Source organism: Aptenodytes forsteri, unplaced genomic scaffold (assembly GCF_000699145.1).
Source record: "Aptenodytes forsteri isolate BGI_AS27 unplaced genomic scaffold, ASM69914v1 Scaffold191, whole genome shotgun sequence".
NCBI classification, from domain to species: Eukaryota; Metazoa; Chordata; class Aves; order Sphenisciformes; family Spheniscidae; genus Aptenodytes; species Aptenodytes forsteri.
The window spans coordinates 1440445-1456167 of record NW_008794630.1 but is presented as its reverse complement, the minus strand read 5'-3'; the positions used below and the strand labels follow the sequence as shown (position 1 = coordinate 1456167).

Sequence of the window (15723 nt, the reverse complement as noted above, 5' to 3'; positions counted from 1 at the left end):
AAAACCCAAACAGCCTTTCTTATATAACGCACAGAGTGAAACCCTGCCTGCGTTTTTTTTTTTTTTTTTTTTTTTTTTTTTTTTTTTTTTTTTTTCTGGACGGGCCTGTGAGTGTAATAACAAAGAGTGAAAATAGCTTCCCGCCAGGGCCAGCAAAGATGATGATCAGTCTTTTCAAAAAGTGATGCTGAAATCAATGCTATTGATTTCCGCCCTGCGCCTTCTTTTCCATTCCAAGGAACCTTAAAGTTCATTTCAACCGGAAAAACAGACAAGGCCAGCTGCCGTAATGCCACTGTAACATATTATTAACTTAAGGGTTGATATTGATTGCTGACTAATGAGAAAAACTGCGATCTTGGGCAGCTGCAGGGGGAATGGCTTTATTGATTATTGCTAAGAATTGCACTGGTGACAGCTAAAATAGGGATGAATGCTGTGAATTAGATCAATTTCCCCATGTGATCCAAACAGGATAAATATTAAGAAACAATCACAATATGGTATACAACAGAATATTATTTGCTATTTTGCCATCCTTTCTTGGATGAATCTTGAGATGTGTTTTCAATTTTTATTCAATTCTTACATCAAAATTCTAGGTGAGGTTAAAAAAAAAAAACCCTACAAATTCCAGAACATCAGGACTGGTCCTTCAACAAAGTAAAAGAGAACAGAGGATGGGCTGTCTGACATATCCGTCATGATACACAATGAAGAATTTCTTGTGCCTTCCTTTGCAGGGCCATCTGTATGAAGTGAGCGCCTGATTGTGTAAGGGAGAAACGGAGCTATGCCAGAGAGACATTAGTCTGGTCTTAAAAATGTCCATGAGTTCTTGTAAGGAAATAGGTAAGTCGCTATGGCCAGAAAGGATCTGTAGGGGTAGGGAGAGGTGTAGGATTTAGAGACAGTCACTAATAACCTCCTAGCAATTATGCTCGTGCAAAGAAGGGAGGCTAATGTCAGTCCACCTGTTAGCAGAGTCTCCTCTTTCTCACGTAACGTGTTCATACACTTTTAACTCCAGCTCAGTTCTGCAGCAGGAACGCTCAGGACACCAGCAAGCTGCGCTTAGGACCTTCATATATTTAATTTATATTAAGCTGGAGTAAATCTTGAAGAGGTGAACAGATGTGGCTTTGTGAAAAATTCAAATGAATCGGTCTCAAAACAATAAGCAATTGAAGGGAGCCAGGCTCTGAAAACACCCCCATGCCTGCCTCCATGCGGAGTGCACCAGTGCCAATCAAGCTGGGTTTTATCTTGGTAATGCTAATTCACTAATTCTAATGTTCTGTTTGAAGAGAAAACCCCATGCACATTTTTCTTTCACGCAGTAATGAAGAAAGAGTCATGACTGAACTTTTTGGGCTCCTAGCCCATGTCTGTGGCAGAGCTGGCAAAAACTTAGAAGAAAAAATAACAGAAGCAAAGCATTTGGCCAGCAAAATAATAATAGGATAGCATTAGCTATGAAATTAATTGTTTGACAATTATATTGGGGCTGCAATGACCTCCTTCCAGTGCTCAATCAGAATGCAAGTCTAGACTCTTGCCAAATATCACATGCTATCTTGGGGGAGAGTGGTCAGGTTTCTGGTTTCAGCTCTGTTGTCCTGACCTGGTACAGGGAAGATCCGTAGCTCTACAAGTACGATATTACTGAAGAGGAAGGAAAAAAAAAAAAAGAATCTAATGCCCCACTGTTAGATGAAGCTAACTTACTGAAGAGGAAGGAAAAAAAAAAAAAAGAATATAATGCCCCACTGTTAGATGAAGCATATTTGCTTTCACTGGGACTCCTGGTCCTTTCTAAGTTTTGTCTTACTCCGTAAATGGTTCAATTGATTTGAACAGTATTTCCTACATATTACATTCTAATCGGAGTGCCTAACAGACTCCTAATCCAGCCAATGATGAGCCTGATTTCATTGTGAGTATTAGTCCACTCTATAATTTTCTAGCTTCTGTTTCAGACTTGCAATCTAATTGCGAGCACTGACAAACTGCGAGCGTACGAGGACAACTCACCGCCTGCTTAATGGGCCCTGAATGAGCTGAAGCTCCCCAGTTGGCTTCTCAGTTTCCTTCATTCACAGCTGACCCTGATGGTTTCCCAACCTGCAGGGATCTGGCTTTTCCCTGCGTCTGGTATTGTCACAACATGACATTCCCCAAAGATTATTTGCTTTTCCAATCTCAGGCTTTGCTCGTCTCAGCCCCGATCCCAAAGCCAGAATTACAACAGCAGAAAATATCTGTAGTTCAAGCAGGCAACCACGGCAGCCCGGGTTTTCTGCACAGCCTCAGTGCAGAATCATCTGGTGGTAAGACACACTCCCTGTGCCTCGCTTTCCCCATTCGTGGCATTAAGCTTGTCTGGGATGCGAGCTGAGTTGCCTGGAGGACCGGTCCCTCCCAGGCTCTTTGAACGCTTGAATCGGAGGAGCTAGACCACAGGGAAGTGTGGTATAACCCACCCCATTCCTGTGTTATAACGCCATTCCTCCATGAGTCAATAAACTCTCCAGGGCATGCCCGCACTAATGGAAGTACGCCATGCTCCAGGGCTGAGATGAGGCACAGGTCTTCTGCTGGCGCTCTGTGCAGGCATGAGTTTCATATATGCACTGTGTTACAGCTTCAGGGGGCTTACTCTTTACTAATGCAAGGCAAGCAAATATAATCCTGCTTTCCCTTTTCAGAAAATGAAGAAACAAGAGAAACTGTGTCCATGGCTGTGTCCGATCACTGACACAATCCAGTAAAAAAAAAGCTCTCAGTCTGAATCAACTAATTGTTGCTTAACCACAGGAAAGGTCCGAGTCTCCTCAGAATATGACTATATCTGATTACTTAACAACGCGTTGATTTTAAAACATGCCAAAGGAAAAAGGAATGTACTCCCAAAATAATTCAACCCTTGTGTAATCACACTGTCCGCATCCCCTTTGGTATTGCTACCAAATAACTCAGAGAAGGTCAGTTTAAACACAGACCTCCTCTCTCTGAGGCTGCTTATGTCTTCCCATTGTAAAGCCGCATCTGTAAGTACTGTGGGGACATCACATGGCTGGGAAGGAAAAAAAGCCACAACATTTGGGATCCTAGAGCTGGTTTCTGATACCCTAATGTTCCCATGAGTCCACTCCAAGTTTGGTTTGGTCTCATTATGAAGGAAAAACCAGAAATTGGATCTGGAGCCAAATGCATGTCCAAATTGGTGATTTTGAACCGGGCATTCAGCTAGTATGAATCAAACTGGTGAATCAGGTCAAAGCAAATCAATGCATCTCTTTGCTCATATCACGTCTCTCTGCACTTTTAGAGCTGGGTTTGGGGAAAAACAAAAAAATCAAACACCTGCAGAAGTTTCTGAAACATCTGTGGGTTTTTTTGTTCTCTGAAGCACTTCCTTTTAAATGGGTTTTGGAAAAAAAAAAGAAAATTGGCAAGCCAGGAGAAAATCTTCTTTAAGGGGGCCTGATTCTTCTTTCACCTTATTTTTATAGCAGTATATCGCAAGTGATATCATAGGTATTATTCTTGATTTACATCAGGTCAGGGAGTCAGGTTGATTGCACTCAGCAGCAGCAAAAGAGATCCTGGAAATTTTGGGAAGCAATCAAACTGCCGGGTGCTCCTCTGAACCTAAACCCAATGGCAAAATCAGAGATGGAATCAGGCTGAAAAGCAGAGCAGGTTCTGAATTCTCCCCAAATCTGAGCGTATTCAGGTTTGAGTTGCGGATCCTCTACTTGCTATGTGCTGAGGTCCTCTTCAGGATAAAGGAACGAGCCTTTCTGACCACGGAATGCTAATTAGGTAATTTTTCTCGTGTAACCGGTAGCATCAGAAAGTACATCCAAGGGTAATTAGTTCACATGTCTGATTGTAACAGAGATGAGTTTGGCTCCATTGAGAATCAGTGCTTTGAGAAGCTTTCTAACTGTCTGCTGAACCTTTGCCCTGCTTCAATTTATACAAGATGTCATGAAGAGAAGAGCTGGACAGAAAAAAACCCAACCCCTGTGCAGAGGCCATGTGAAGAAGCAGTGAGCAAAATCCTTCCATGTAATAAGAGATCGGCGTACCTGTGATCCTGCGCGGTGTACTTCAGCAGCTCTGCGAGCTGCAGGGGGTATTTGCAGATCTTCTGCACTGGCGTCAGAAGGAAACCGTCTATGGCAATATCAATCATCTGCTGCAACAGACGACACGCTTCGAAGAAATGCTGGTACCTGCTATCTTTCATCAGCTTGGAAAGCTCCATGCATGCATCCAAATGATTGTTACAGTACTCCGAATAGATCCAGAAGCCATCTTGCTGTGAGAGGCAGGAGAAAAGGGATGCACACAGAGGGGAGTACACGTCAGACAAGTGCCGCGAGCAGTCAGCCACCCGACTTGCCAACAAGAACACATTACAACTAAAGAAGAAAGAATACCCCAAGCAGGAGGAGGGAGGACTGATCCTAGAGCACTTTTCCTGCTTGGAAGAGGTGCTGCATGGTGGCTCTGGGGGAAAAGGGAGGCAGAGAGGGACCTGCATACCGACACATCGCTGAGGTCTCTGTAGGTACAGGGTGTGTTAAAGTGAACCCCTGCGCCGCGTTGTGGGTGTTCTCAGTTTCAAATTGTGCGGTGGGGTTTTCTTTTTAAAAGGTAAAGGTAGAACCAAGCAGAGCTCTGGCCTTTGATAATACAAGAAGACAACCTTGTCATTTCTAGAGCTCTTTCCTTGAAAGATCATGAAGCACCTGGCAAGTGTTTAGGAGCTGGGTATATCTGAAATTCCCTTTACCAACAGGGAACCCAAGGCACCAACCACTGTGTGGATTTCCCCAGGACCAGAAAGCCACAAAACACCAAAGACTGGAGAAACAAAGAAAAAAAAATCCCCTTGCATGTGTGCCCACCGACCCTTTGCACTGGTCTAACAAGTCCTTTTGTGCTAATTTTGTCAGAATCTCCTTTTTCTGCCTTCACTGACCACAGATGGGGCCATGGCAGTTCGTCACCCTTAACTCAGGCTTGATTCGTGTGGGCCACACGGACGAGGCAGACGAAAGGTCAAAGAAAGATTACACTGGGAGAGACAGACGCAAACTGACTGCCCAATGTCACATATTAAGACTGTAGTTGAGACAGCCCAGATATAAGCCCAGGTGTTGTAGGTCAACAGCCTGAGATGCGACATCAGGTTGTGGCCAATGCCTCACAAACTATAGGAAGGACAGATTCTTTTTTTTTAAAAATACACTTGACCAGCAGTTCTTATTTCTCAGTCCCGTAAGGGCCCAAATAACCTGCCTTTCTGGGAATAGGGGAGCCCGGTTTCCTTCCCATCCCCACAGCTGACCAAGAGCCAAGCACTAACACCTCCCTCTTCCCGAAGCAGCCAAGGAACAAGATGCTCTGCAGATCCATATAACAGGATCTTAGTGTCCTCATCCTCAGTTTCCCCAAATGGCTAAACAGGGATAATTTATCAGGAGTTTATTAGCCAGCCTTTAGCCCCTCTCTGATGACAGATAAGTGTCAGATATTCCTCTGAATAACGGTAGTAATTCTTACTATTGTCACTATAAATGAATTGACAGCACAGCCTCAAGACATGAAGTTTTAGCTACTGATTCTCACCAAGATTTCTTACATCTTTTTAGCACAGAGGTGGAATACGATGCTGCTTTGGAAGCAAGCAGCAGAGATTGCAGGCTCTTGATAAAAATGAGCAACGTTAACACCATCATGCAACTTCTCAAAAAGAAACCTGCTTTTCAATTAGAAGACCAATGATGCTTAAGAGATGCGGTGAACCTTTTCAGGGATGCCCTGCTGAAGTTTCATGGATGTCTATCAGAAATTTCTCTATTAAGAAGCGAACTGTTGCCAGCTCAGCCCTGACTGTAAGTAATGAGGTAACACATACAGGATCTGCATCCCGGGTTGGAGCACCTCATACGTAAGCTCTGATACAGCACTTCATTCTCCCTAAAGGAAAGCCTAGAACTGCAGGACTATAATTTTCTTGACATTTCCTGACATCTTTACAACACTGGCCAATTTATCAGCTCCTGTAGTATGTGGCTTATGTAACAGTACGATGGGCTGGGCAAAAGCCTCCAGGACTATATTGTCAGCTAAAATGTCCTGTTCAGCATGCACTTAGCGTGAGCGAGTATCTGCTGCCCTGCTGCCACCCGGGCAGCAAGAAGCACTAGCTGGCACCTCCCCACCCAGCCCAGCAGCTCCGCAGGGGAAGGCAACTGAAGCTGCACGGGTTTTTCATCCCTTGCAAGTGCATCTCGGTGCCACAGCGAACAGCCCAGGTGTTTGCTCTCCTCTACTTTTTTTGTATAATGCACAACCAAGGCCTCTTTTTACTCCTCTGGACTCTCTTACCTCTTCCAACCTTCTGGTCATCCATGACCTGATTAGGATGGCCTGCGAGTGGGTTTAAGTTCTATTCTGAAGAGCAAAAGAAGGTGGGCAGTAGGTGAGGGACATTGCGCCTACATAACATGAGTAAGGGGGGATGTGAAAAGGTGTTGGGATTCAGATGTACTGGGGGGTTATCCAACTATATCCTTCACTTCAAATTCTCCCTTCTCTGCATCTCACAAAGTAAATGGAGGGCCAAAAGTTATTCTGAGTGGTTCTTGCCTCCTGACTTTTTCTGCTACTCCTCTCCCCCAGCCCCCGTCCCCCAAAACCAACCCCAAAACTCCCAAACAAAAATGCCAGATTAACTTACGTGTTCAAGGAAACATGGTCCAATTTCACTGAGATGGGGGTCCTCGTTGTTGTACTGTTTCTCCAAGTCCCGGACAAAACCCATCTGAAATCTGTAGATATCTTCGATGTTACCAAAGATGATTTTTAGCTGTTCATCACTGAACATATCCCTCCTCTTCCGGCACTGCTTTAAGTAACCCTGTAAGGAGTAAGAAAGAACAATCCATAAAATAACCCAAACACTTATACTGAGGCTGCTCCCAGATTACTCTTGAGAAAGGAGCAAGTAAAAACAAAATCAGAAAATGGCTCTGAAAACAAAATCCAGTTGTTATGACGTGACAGTCTCCATCAACTCCTGCCTATGAGTAAGCATGCAATACACAAAACACACCCTGAAACACTACGAGTCCTTTTTTTGATAGGCAACATCTCATTTGCAACTGCTGTTCCCGCTGCAACCTACAGCAGACCCACAGCACTTCTCTTGCTAAGGACATGCCAGACCCAGTATGCACAGGGCTTCACAGCCTGCGTCAGGAGATGCTGGAGACGGCCTGTGTACAGTGCCTTGGGAGGACAGTGCTGGGTTCTGCCTCAACGTCCCTCAGCATTTTGCATGAACCAGTTTTGCAAAAGGAAGGTTCCCCAGAGATCTCAAGCAGCACAGCCTGAAACAGCTCTGTCCCTACCTGTGCTGCAAAGAACAGCAAAATTTGGCTCCAAAGAGGTGTGTTACAGTATTGTATGCTTGTTCCTTCAATAATCACTGCCTCGCAATACCCAATATCCAGGGTAGCTCCTACAAACATTGCTGTTTCCATGTCTTCTTCAGTGGCACGTGGCATTACAGAGAAAACTGCAAGGGGCTGCCTGATCATCTGCCCACTCTGATTTCTCCTTTTAGCCATGGTAATCAGGACAAGGAAGCTGATAATCATGCTGAGAAATACTCTATTAACATCTGGTTGCATGCCCTTGGCCTAGGAAGAGGGTATGGAGGGTGTAACCATCCTAGCTGTTTCAGCACCAAGTGAAACGCTGAAGGAAAACATTCTCCAAGCGTTCCCTGACTTGGGAGGCAACATGGTTTATCCCCCCCATTATTCATCTTCCTGAGTCTGAGACAAAAGCGGAAGGGCTGTTGTGCTGTGAGTGTCATGGCAGTGAACCCCAAAGGCGATGCAGTAGGTCGGGTAGGTGTTTTGGCTTGCCCGAGCAAGGAAGCCACAGTGGGAGCAACCCGAGCTGCTGATCAATACCATCTAGAGGAAAGCAGCATTATTTTAATTTTGTTTTCTATACCCTCCATTCCATTAGCGCAAATATGCTATTCCAAACAGTGTAAAACGAGGGAGAATTTTTCTGCCTTTTTCTCAACTATCGTCTTGCATTGCTTTTCTTCCTTTTTTAAGTGGGACCAGAGGAAAAGGCTTTGTACCCTTCTCTGCACAAACATCAGTCTCCCTTACTGAGTCTGTAGACATTAAAGTCAGATGGAGAAAGACAGAGGGAGAACTAGGATGCAGAGAGTTTAAGGAAATTCTCCAAAATCACAGAATGAATCTGCAGCAGATTTGGAAACAATTCAGATCTCCTGCATCTCGGTCCAGTGCAATAATAAAAAGATCCTACTTGCTTATTCTTCATCTGCCCATGATACCCATTGGTACTGAGCCTGAGCTTAGCTGGACATCATATGAACACAAATCGGTAGGCAAGCACTGCTCTGAAGACCTCCTGACCTAAAAAGACTGAATGGATCAGTATTCTGGCAAAGAGCGTAACACACCAAGTTCTGTCTGCCTCCCTGTTTTGCCGACCCTGCCTTATCCATGAACTCGCCATCCTGGCTTCAGTTGAATCATGAGGACTTCTTCAAACACGCCTGCCTGAAGCACATGTGGTCCAGGGGACAGCGTGACACATGGGGGCTCTGGATGCCTGGGCTGAATTTCTGGCTCTGCCACCGACCTGTGTGACATTGAGCAAATCACTTTGTCCCCCCTGTGCTTCGCCTGTCTGGATGATTTAGACTAGAAACTTTGCAAGGCCAAATATCAGATGCTATGCTGGCCCGATCTGGACTGTGGCCTCTTGACCGAAAAGAAATAACATGGGGGTCATCATGAGATGACTTTGCCTGCCTTTATTATATAGGAAGAGAAAAAAATGAAGGGGAAAAAAAATATGCCAACAGCTCCAGTTGAATGGCTATATTTGGACTCTAGATGGATACCCATTGGTACTGAGCCTGAGCTTAGCTGGACATCATACGAACACAAATCGGTAGGCAAGCACTGCTCTGAAGACCTCCTGACCTAAAAAGACTGAATGGATCAGTATTCTGGCAAAAAGCGTAACACACCAAGTTCTGTCTGCCTCCCTGTTTTGCCGACCCTGCCTTATCCATGAACTCGCCATCCTGGCTTCAGTTGAATCATGAGGACTTCTTCAAACACGCCTGCCTGAAGCACATGTGGTCCAGGGGACAGCGTGACACATGGAGGCTCTGGATGCCTGGGCTGAATTTCTGGCTCTGCCACCGACCTGTGTGACATTGAGCAAATCACTTTGTCCCCCCTGTGCTTCGCCTGTCTGGATGATTTAGACTAGAAACTTTGCAAGGCCAAATATCAGATGCTATGCTGGCCCGGTCTGGACTGTGGCCTCTTGACCGAAAAGAAATAACATGGGGGTCATCATGAGATGACTTTGCCTGCCTTTATTATATAGGAAGAGAAAAAAATGAAGGGGAAAAAAAAATATGCCAACAGCTCCAGTTGAATGGCTATATTTGGGAACTCTAGATGCTTAGTCACACAGACGAACCGCCAGCTGGTGACACGCAGCTGCTGGTCCACAATGCGAACTATTGCAATGCTATAATAAACTGTCCTTCAGCCTCACCATGTGGTTCCTGGGAGGGACAACTTCAAACAGATGAATGATAAATGCAACTTTGGCCGACCTGGCAAAGAACCAACCTCTGCGATGTCCAGCTTAGCTAGAAGGACGCCGTTACCCTGAATTTGCTGGCTCTTTCAGCTGGGAAGCTTGGGTTATGGAATACGTTCTGCATTTACTAAATCTAGGTCTCTCTTCTTCCAGGAGCTACTTGATGACTCATTTCCCTGGGTTTCCCCCTCTCATTTTTCAAGGCCAGGAGGAATGGGAGCAGGCTGGTTCCCACACTGCAGGACAGTTGCAGGGCAAATAAAAATTCAAACTAGCAAGGAATAATGCAGAATATGTTTCCATGCTGCTTTTCAAGTTTACCTGCTTATCTCAGAACAGCTTTCAACAAAAAAAGAAAAAAGATGTGCACCTGCCCACAAGGCCAGGCTCTTTTTGACACCGGCTTTCGTGCTAGCAGCACTGAATGACTGCTGCAAGCCGTTTGTATTAGGACCTTTGCCCCGCTGCACGCTGCAGGCTGCCTGCAAGCCAGCCGCCCCTCTCGCATACTGTTCTGTGAAATCAGTCACTGGATGATTTATGTGAACATCTTTCAGCCCTGGGGTTGCTATTGGCTGCGACTACCGTCTTGAATATTCCCCGTCCTCCCTGTGCTGCTTCATCACTTTGCCTGAGTCACGTGTTTCAGAGAAGCTGAAGCAGCACATTTCTGTACAGGCACCTCTAAAACCACGAGGAAAATATAAGAACGCACGGAGTTCCCAAGCCTTATCCTCTATCCAGCTTGTGCACTTGGATGGTTGGTTTCCAGCACAAGCCAGCGAAGGGGAGACCGAAGATTTATATATAATACGCAGCAAGAGCCAGCTAGAAGGCTGCTGCATAGTTTTTCCAGTAAATTTACTTCTGTTACATAAAACAATGTCATCTTCCTTCTGCTCATCCCATCAGGTTTGCTCAGAGGAGGGATAGCTGACTGATGAGCAGATGTTGGAGAGTGTTTTGCTCAACGAATACCTAAAAATAGCTGTCAAACTGTCTCTTTTTAAAATACTTTTCCATGTAGTCCATGAAGTATAGGCCAAAGTTGGAAAGTATTTGCAGGAGGTTAAGTGCTAAGTTTTCTCCACCCCAGAGTGTGTTTAGAGACAATCAGGACAGGTGGCCAATCCATCCGCCCTCCTTCTTGTCCGGCTGAGAGCAAGGTGAAGGAGAGAATGAGGAGATGATAGCCACTGCAGGCTATAACTTCAAAGGCAGTTGTGATGATATTCCAGTTTCTTTCCATCTCTGAGCCAGTTTGGGGGTTGTCTACACTGTCCTGTAGACCATCCCTCAGTTTGGACCAGCACCATTTGGGCTATAAAAATATTGTTCTCTAGAGCAGTGCTCACAGCATCCAGCTGAGCGTTGTGCTGATATGCACATAGCAAGAATAAGCACAAGAACAAAGCTGAGGCTGTTTGAATCGAAAAGGAAAACTAGAGCCGTGTCTGGTCCCAGGCAGTCAGGACTCTAAAGCACTTATTCAAATACCGGTCTACAGCAAGTACTGAATGTCAGGCACTGTGATCGCACTGGGGCCCATCTAAAATATAAAATGAAGTCCTGCAGGAACACAAGCCTGCTCCTCCAAAGGGCAAGAAGCAGCCAGCTCCAAAACAGAAAAACGAGGAGTGCACAAGCAGGCTGTGAAACACAGCTACAAATTGCATGTTGGGGAATACGTATATGTAGTACATATATCGCCATTGATCCAAAGAGCTTTCTGCAGAGTCGCCCTCCAGTCTGCTATCCACAGATGAGAAACTGGTCATACAACGGGGCCAGCAGCTCCTCAGAAGTGGTCCTCTGAAGGAGGGCCACATTGCCGCCAAGGTTTTATGCTGCTTTGCTCCGAGGCAGCACAAAAAAGTGTTTTTTATCCATCTCCGAGAATGACTCAGGCTAATGCCATCCAGACCACGTGAAAACTTGTCCCATCAGCTCTGCACAACAGACTCAGCTTGACAGCTAAGATGCAACAAGGATGTTTTCCACACGGCATTCAGAGCTGGGCTGGCACCAAAGCAAAGCTTAGGTGGAATCCAGTCAAAATTATTAAAAAATAAATTCAAAGTGAAATTACTTGGAAAAGAGCAAAATGCAGCACTGGAAGTTGGCTGGCCTTTCTAACCTCCCACCCCCAAATTATTCATAATACAGAGGTTTCCTTTGATCGGCCAATTGCCTCACTGTTCCCATCCAAGCTCTGTCACTTCTCCTTCTAACACCTCCTTAAATTTAGCCTTGTCTTCCTAACCCATATGCTGGTCCAAATCCTGCTCGTTTCTCAAAGCACGGCACCCTGCTCTTTGTAGACCTCCTGCGTCTCGTTATTCCACCCGCGCTCCCCACTGCACACTACAGCTCAAACCACCTTCTTGGCCCTCTGCTCTCATCGAGGTACCTGTCCTGACCGAGCACCTCGGCTGCTCTGCCGGTGTCACTGGTGCCACATCACAGATAGATCCTGCGTCCTTCTGCATCTTCCCAGGATCAAACCCCAGGTGCAGGGGGATATCTTTTCAAGCCTGGAGATGGCCATGCATGTATGTGGTGCTTTACAGGACAGCGAGTGAGCAGCGCTGCCTGCCAGTAAGGCTGGCTATTGCTACCCATTATAAAAGCCTAGTTTTCAGTAGCTTATTATTTTTCTAAGCTCTGACTGCTAAGCCTGAAATCCCTATTGCAGGATATTTCCTTAAGGCTAAATTCTTTTTTCTTTCTTTTCCCCTTGGTGATATTTCAGAATAATGATCCATGCACTCCTGATAACGCAGTCCAGGGAAAACTCCACTTCTTACCCCTAATAAAAATCTTCACAAAAGTGTTTCACCAAGCAGCAGTCAGTCCTTCATACTCTAAGCAAGGGCACCACAGCAGCAGTCGCCAGGGCAATATGGCTTTGCTGTGATGGGGAATTCCCCTCCAAGCCAGCTGCTTCACGCAGGTCTTGGCTTGCACAGGTAATTTTCATTCTGGTGCTGGCTAGCTTGTGAGCTCCTAACTTGGCAGGACTAGTGCCATGGGTATTATGAATAATAACACGGTGTATAATAATATAGTAGCAGGTTGTGGAAATACATCCTGAAGCAGAAAAGAGCAACTGGAGGGCTCTTAATCACCTAGCAGGGGCTACGGTCCTCTGATAACAACCACACATCTTAAGGTGCCTCACGTATTAGGATTTGTTATTCGTTATAGCTCAGCAACAAGAGTATAACTACACACTGCTGAACTCAGTACTAAATCAGGCTCAACCTTTGCCGCCCAGCCAGAACTCCTCTTTCATCCCCTCCAATACGTCATATCGCTGCTGTTTGTCCTGACACCTTAAAATAAAGAGCACAGGGAAGAGGGGAATTTGCCACTGTCAACAGCACTTCTGCATCTCATCAGCGGTTGTCTGGTGTCTACTCGTTCTTCGGCACAAATAACACCTCTGTACAAATTCATCCAGTAGCGCTGGGAGGAGCTCAAGCCGGCCCGCGTCTCTCCGTCTCCAGCCCCCCTCCTCTTATGCACAAACAGAAACAGTCACGTCATGCCATGCCGAAATGCCTGGGATGACTGAGCTGTCTCCGAGCCTTCTCGAGGCAAATGGATTGCTCTGATTAAATTGAGCACAATGAGGCTCTCTCCAGCAAGGGACAGCCCATCATTTTGCAGATAAGAATGCTCATTTCAGTCCTCCTCCTCCTTTAAGAGAGGCAGCTGAATAATTTCCCGGTGCTCTACCTGGATTTATTCCCTCAATACCATTTTGCATCATACAGAGCAAGGCAAGAGCCTTAGAGATCTCTTTCATACCTGGGACATATCATTAGATGCTGTAAATCAGTGTTATCCCACAGATGTCACCGAAGCTATACCTCTCTGTACCTCCTGAGAATCTGATTTGGCAAAAGCATGGTGACATGGCTGGGAAATGCAAGTTAAGGTTTATTTAGTTTTTCAACAGAAAAGTGCAAATGCAGGAAAAGAAACAATATGTGGAAAAGTTTCTGCAGTTCTTCCCTTCTTCAATGCAAAGCCCTCGGACTGAAATAGCACAGCGAAATTAAGCTCATTTGTTTCCAAATCGAAATCCCAAGACTCTTCCGTATTTGAAAAGCGTCATAGATGCTTTTTGGATGGCTGCTTTGCCTTGTCAATAGAAAAGTAGCAAGTATGAAGGGAGGAAGACATGTTTCTAAGCAGAACTCACAAGGGGCTTCAGCACATTGACTCTGCAAAGACTGGGCACAGGCTCACTAAATCCTAAACACTCAGAGGGATGAGCTGAAAGCCACGGACTTTGATTTTAGTGCTGAAAAACTTCTGCCTCTTAGTGATAAGTATATGCTCTACACACAATGCCCAAGCTGTCCTGCAACACTCTCCGGCACAGCCGTGCATTCTCCTTCCCAAACACCCAGCACCGCATGCACTGCACTTTGGGCTTAGCTTGTGGCACTGATTCTGTGTGCTGCAGGACAGTAAGGGGTTGTAAGGGTTAACTGTACCATAATGAAGAAGAACCAAGTTGAGGATGCGAAGGGTCAGTCACCAAAGTTCATTTGCTTGCCGGTTCCCTTGCACTGGGTAAATGTAACGTACTTCATTTCCCACGGCGAAAACACTTTGCTCTCAGTCTCCCCGTAAGAAAAGGCAAATGGGGGCCCATCCTGAGCCAGGGGAAATTGTGAACCCAGTGTGAAAGACACAGATGAAATGGGTAACTGATTGGTTTAATTACAACCTAATTTCCTCAATCACAAGTTCATAAGTAGATGGCATTGGGTTTTAATTAAGAAGACTGCTGAAGGATCTCAACTTCATCAGTTTTTAGTCAGAGGTATGGAAAAAAGGTCAGAAAATTCTACTTTTAGTTAATACAAACTAAAGGTAATTATCAGATCCAGCAGAAAATTCTCAGAAGTATCAATACTTATTGACAGATGCTGCTCCTCTATTAGACACAGTACTCAAACACACTGCATCTTTTTCCCCCATCGCCCTAGGACAAACCCAGTCCTCAGCTCTCAACAGCCCATCCCGTGTCCTACTGCAGTACCCCAGCGTCACAACCCCCATGTACCTCGCAAATGTCCTTGAGGTGCTTGATGTAGTGGCGCTCGGTGCTCATGATTTCATTGATGACGTTGGCTCTCATCTGGTCTCGGTTCTGAACGGTCCTGCCGAGACAGAGGCAGTCGGCGCTTGGATCCAAATGGCCATTCTGCACATCGCTGGTTCCCTCCTCCACTCCATCTTCTTGGTTTACCCATAGCTGCGAGGAGAAGAGGGGAGAGCAACAGGCTTATTCATAAAACCATCAGGAAGCCAACGAGTGAAAGTAGGCTGGGTCTTGGGTCGCATGACTCCGGGAGATACTGGATCGGACTCCCTCCTTACAGCAACGGCGATGCTCTTGCCAGCGATGCACCGTGGTGTCCACAACAGCTTACAGCCCAGACAGTCCATTTTTACACTGGTGCAACCAGCCCCAAATGGTTCCCCGCACACTGCCAAGTTCCTCTCGTAAGCAAAGGGATTTCAAGTGTTGACAGTTTTTGATCCCAAATACAAAATAATCATGTGGAAGGGTAACTGGACTGTTGGATGCTCTCAAGTGCTCTGAACCAAGATGTACGTACGTAAAACAGACCAACCTAAAGAAAGCTGCAGTTACTGGTGTAAAGCACGGCCTGTCCCCGTTCCCGCACACCATCAGCTGGGGTCTGGCCGAACAGGAAGAAACTTCTGGGAGGAAGGATAAGCCCTTTACAGGTGACTGATTTAGGAAGGTCAAGATACGCCTGGTTCAGAAATCTGAATGAATGTGAACATCAGCCCAGGCTAACCGGGTTGTGGCACTGAGTTTTCTGTAAACTTCCCAGGCCAGGATTTGTGAATGAGCACTGATTTTCATTTCACAGCAGCTTTCCTCATCATTTCACATGAAGAGCCTTTCCCACTCAGGCAAATGCCCTATCTCAGCATCCTGAGATGGTGATCCCGAAACCGCGCTGAGATCAG

The 15723-nt window shown here is 45.8% G+C and overlaps 1 protein-coding gene across 1 annotated transcript in view; it reads right to left on the bottom strand.

Moving 5' to 3' along the window:
• ARHGEF9 (Cdc42 guanine nucleotide exchange factor 9) overlaps window positions 1-15723 on the bottom strand; it is a 197446-nt gene that overhangs the window by 42373 nt on the left and 139350 nt on the right. The window contains exons 5-7 of the mRNA XM_009273424.2: window positions 14783-14974; window positions 6761-6940; window positions 4098-4330 (exon numbers count right to left, since the gene is read on the bottom strand). Coding sequence (XP_009271699.2) covers window positions 4098-4330; window positions 6761-6940; window positions 14783-14974 — 605 coding nt within the window. The remainder of the gene's footprint in view (window positions 1-4097; window positions 4331-6760; window positions 6941-14782; window positions 14975-15723) is intronic.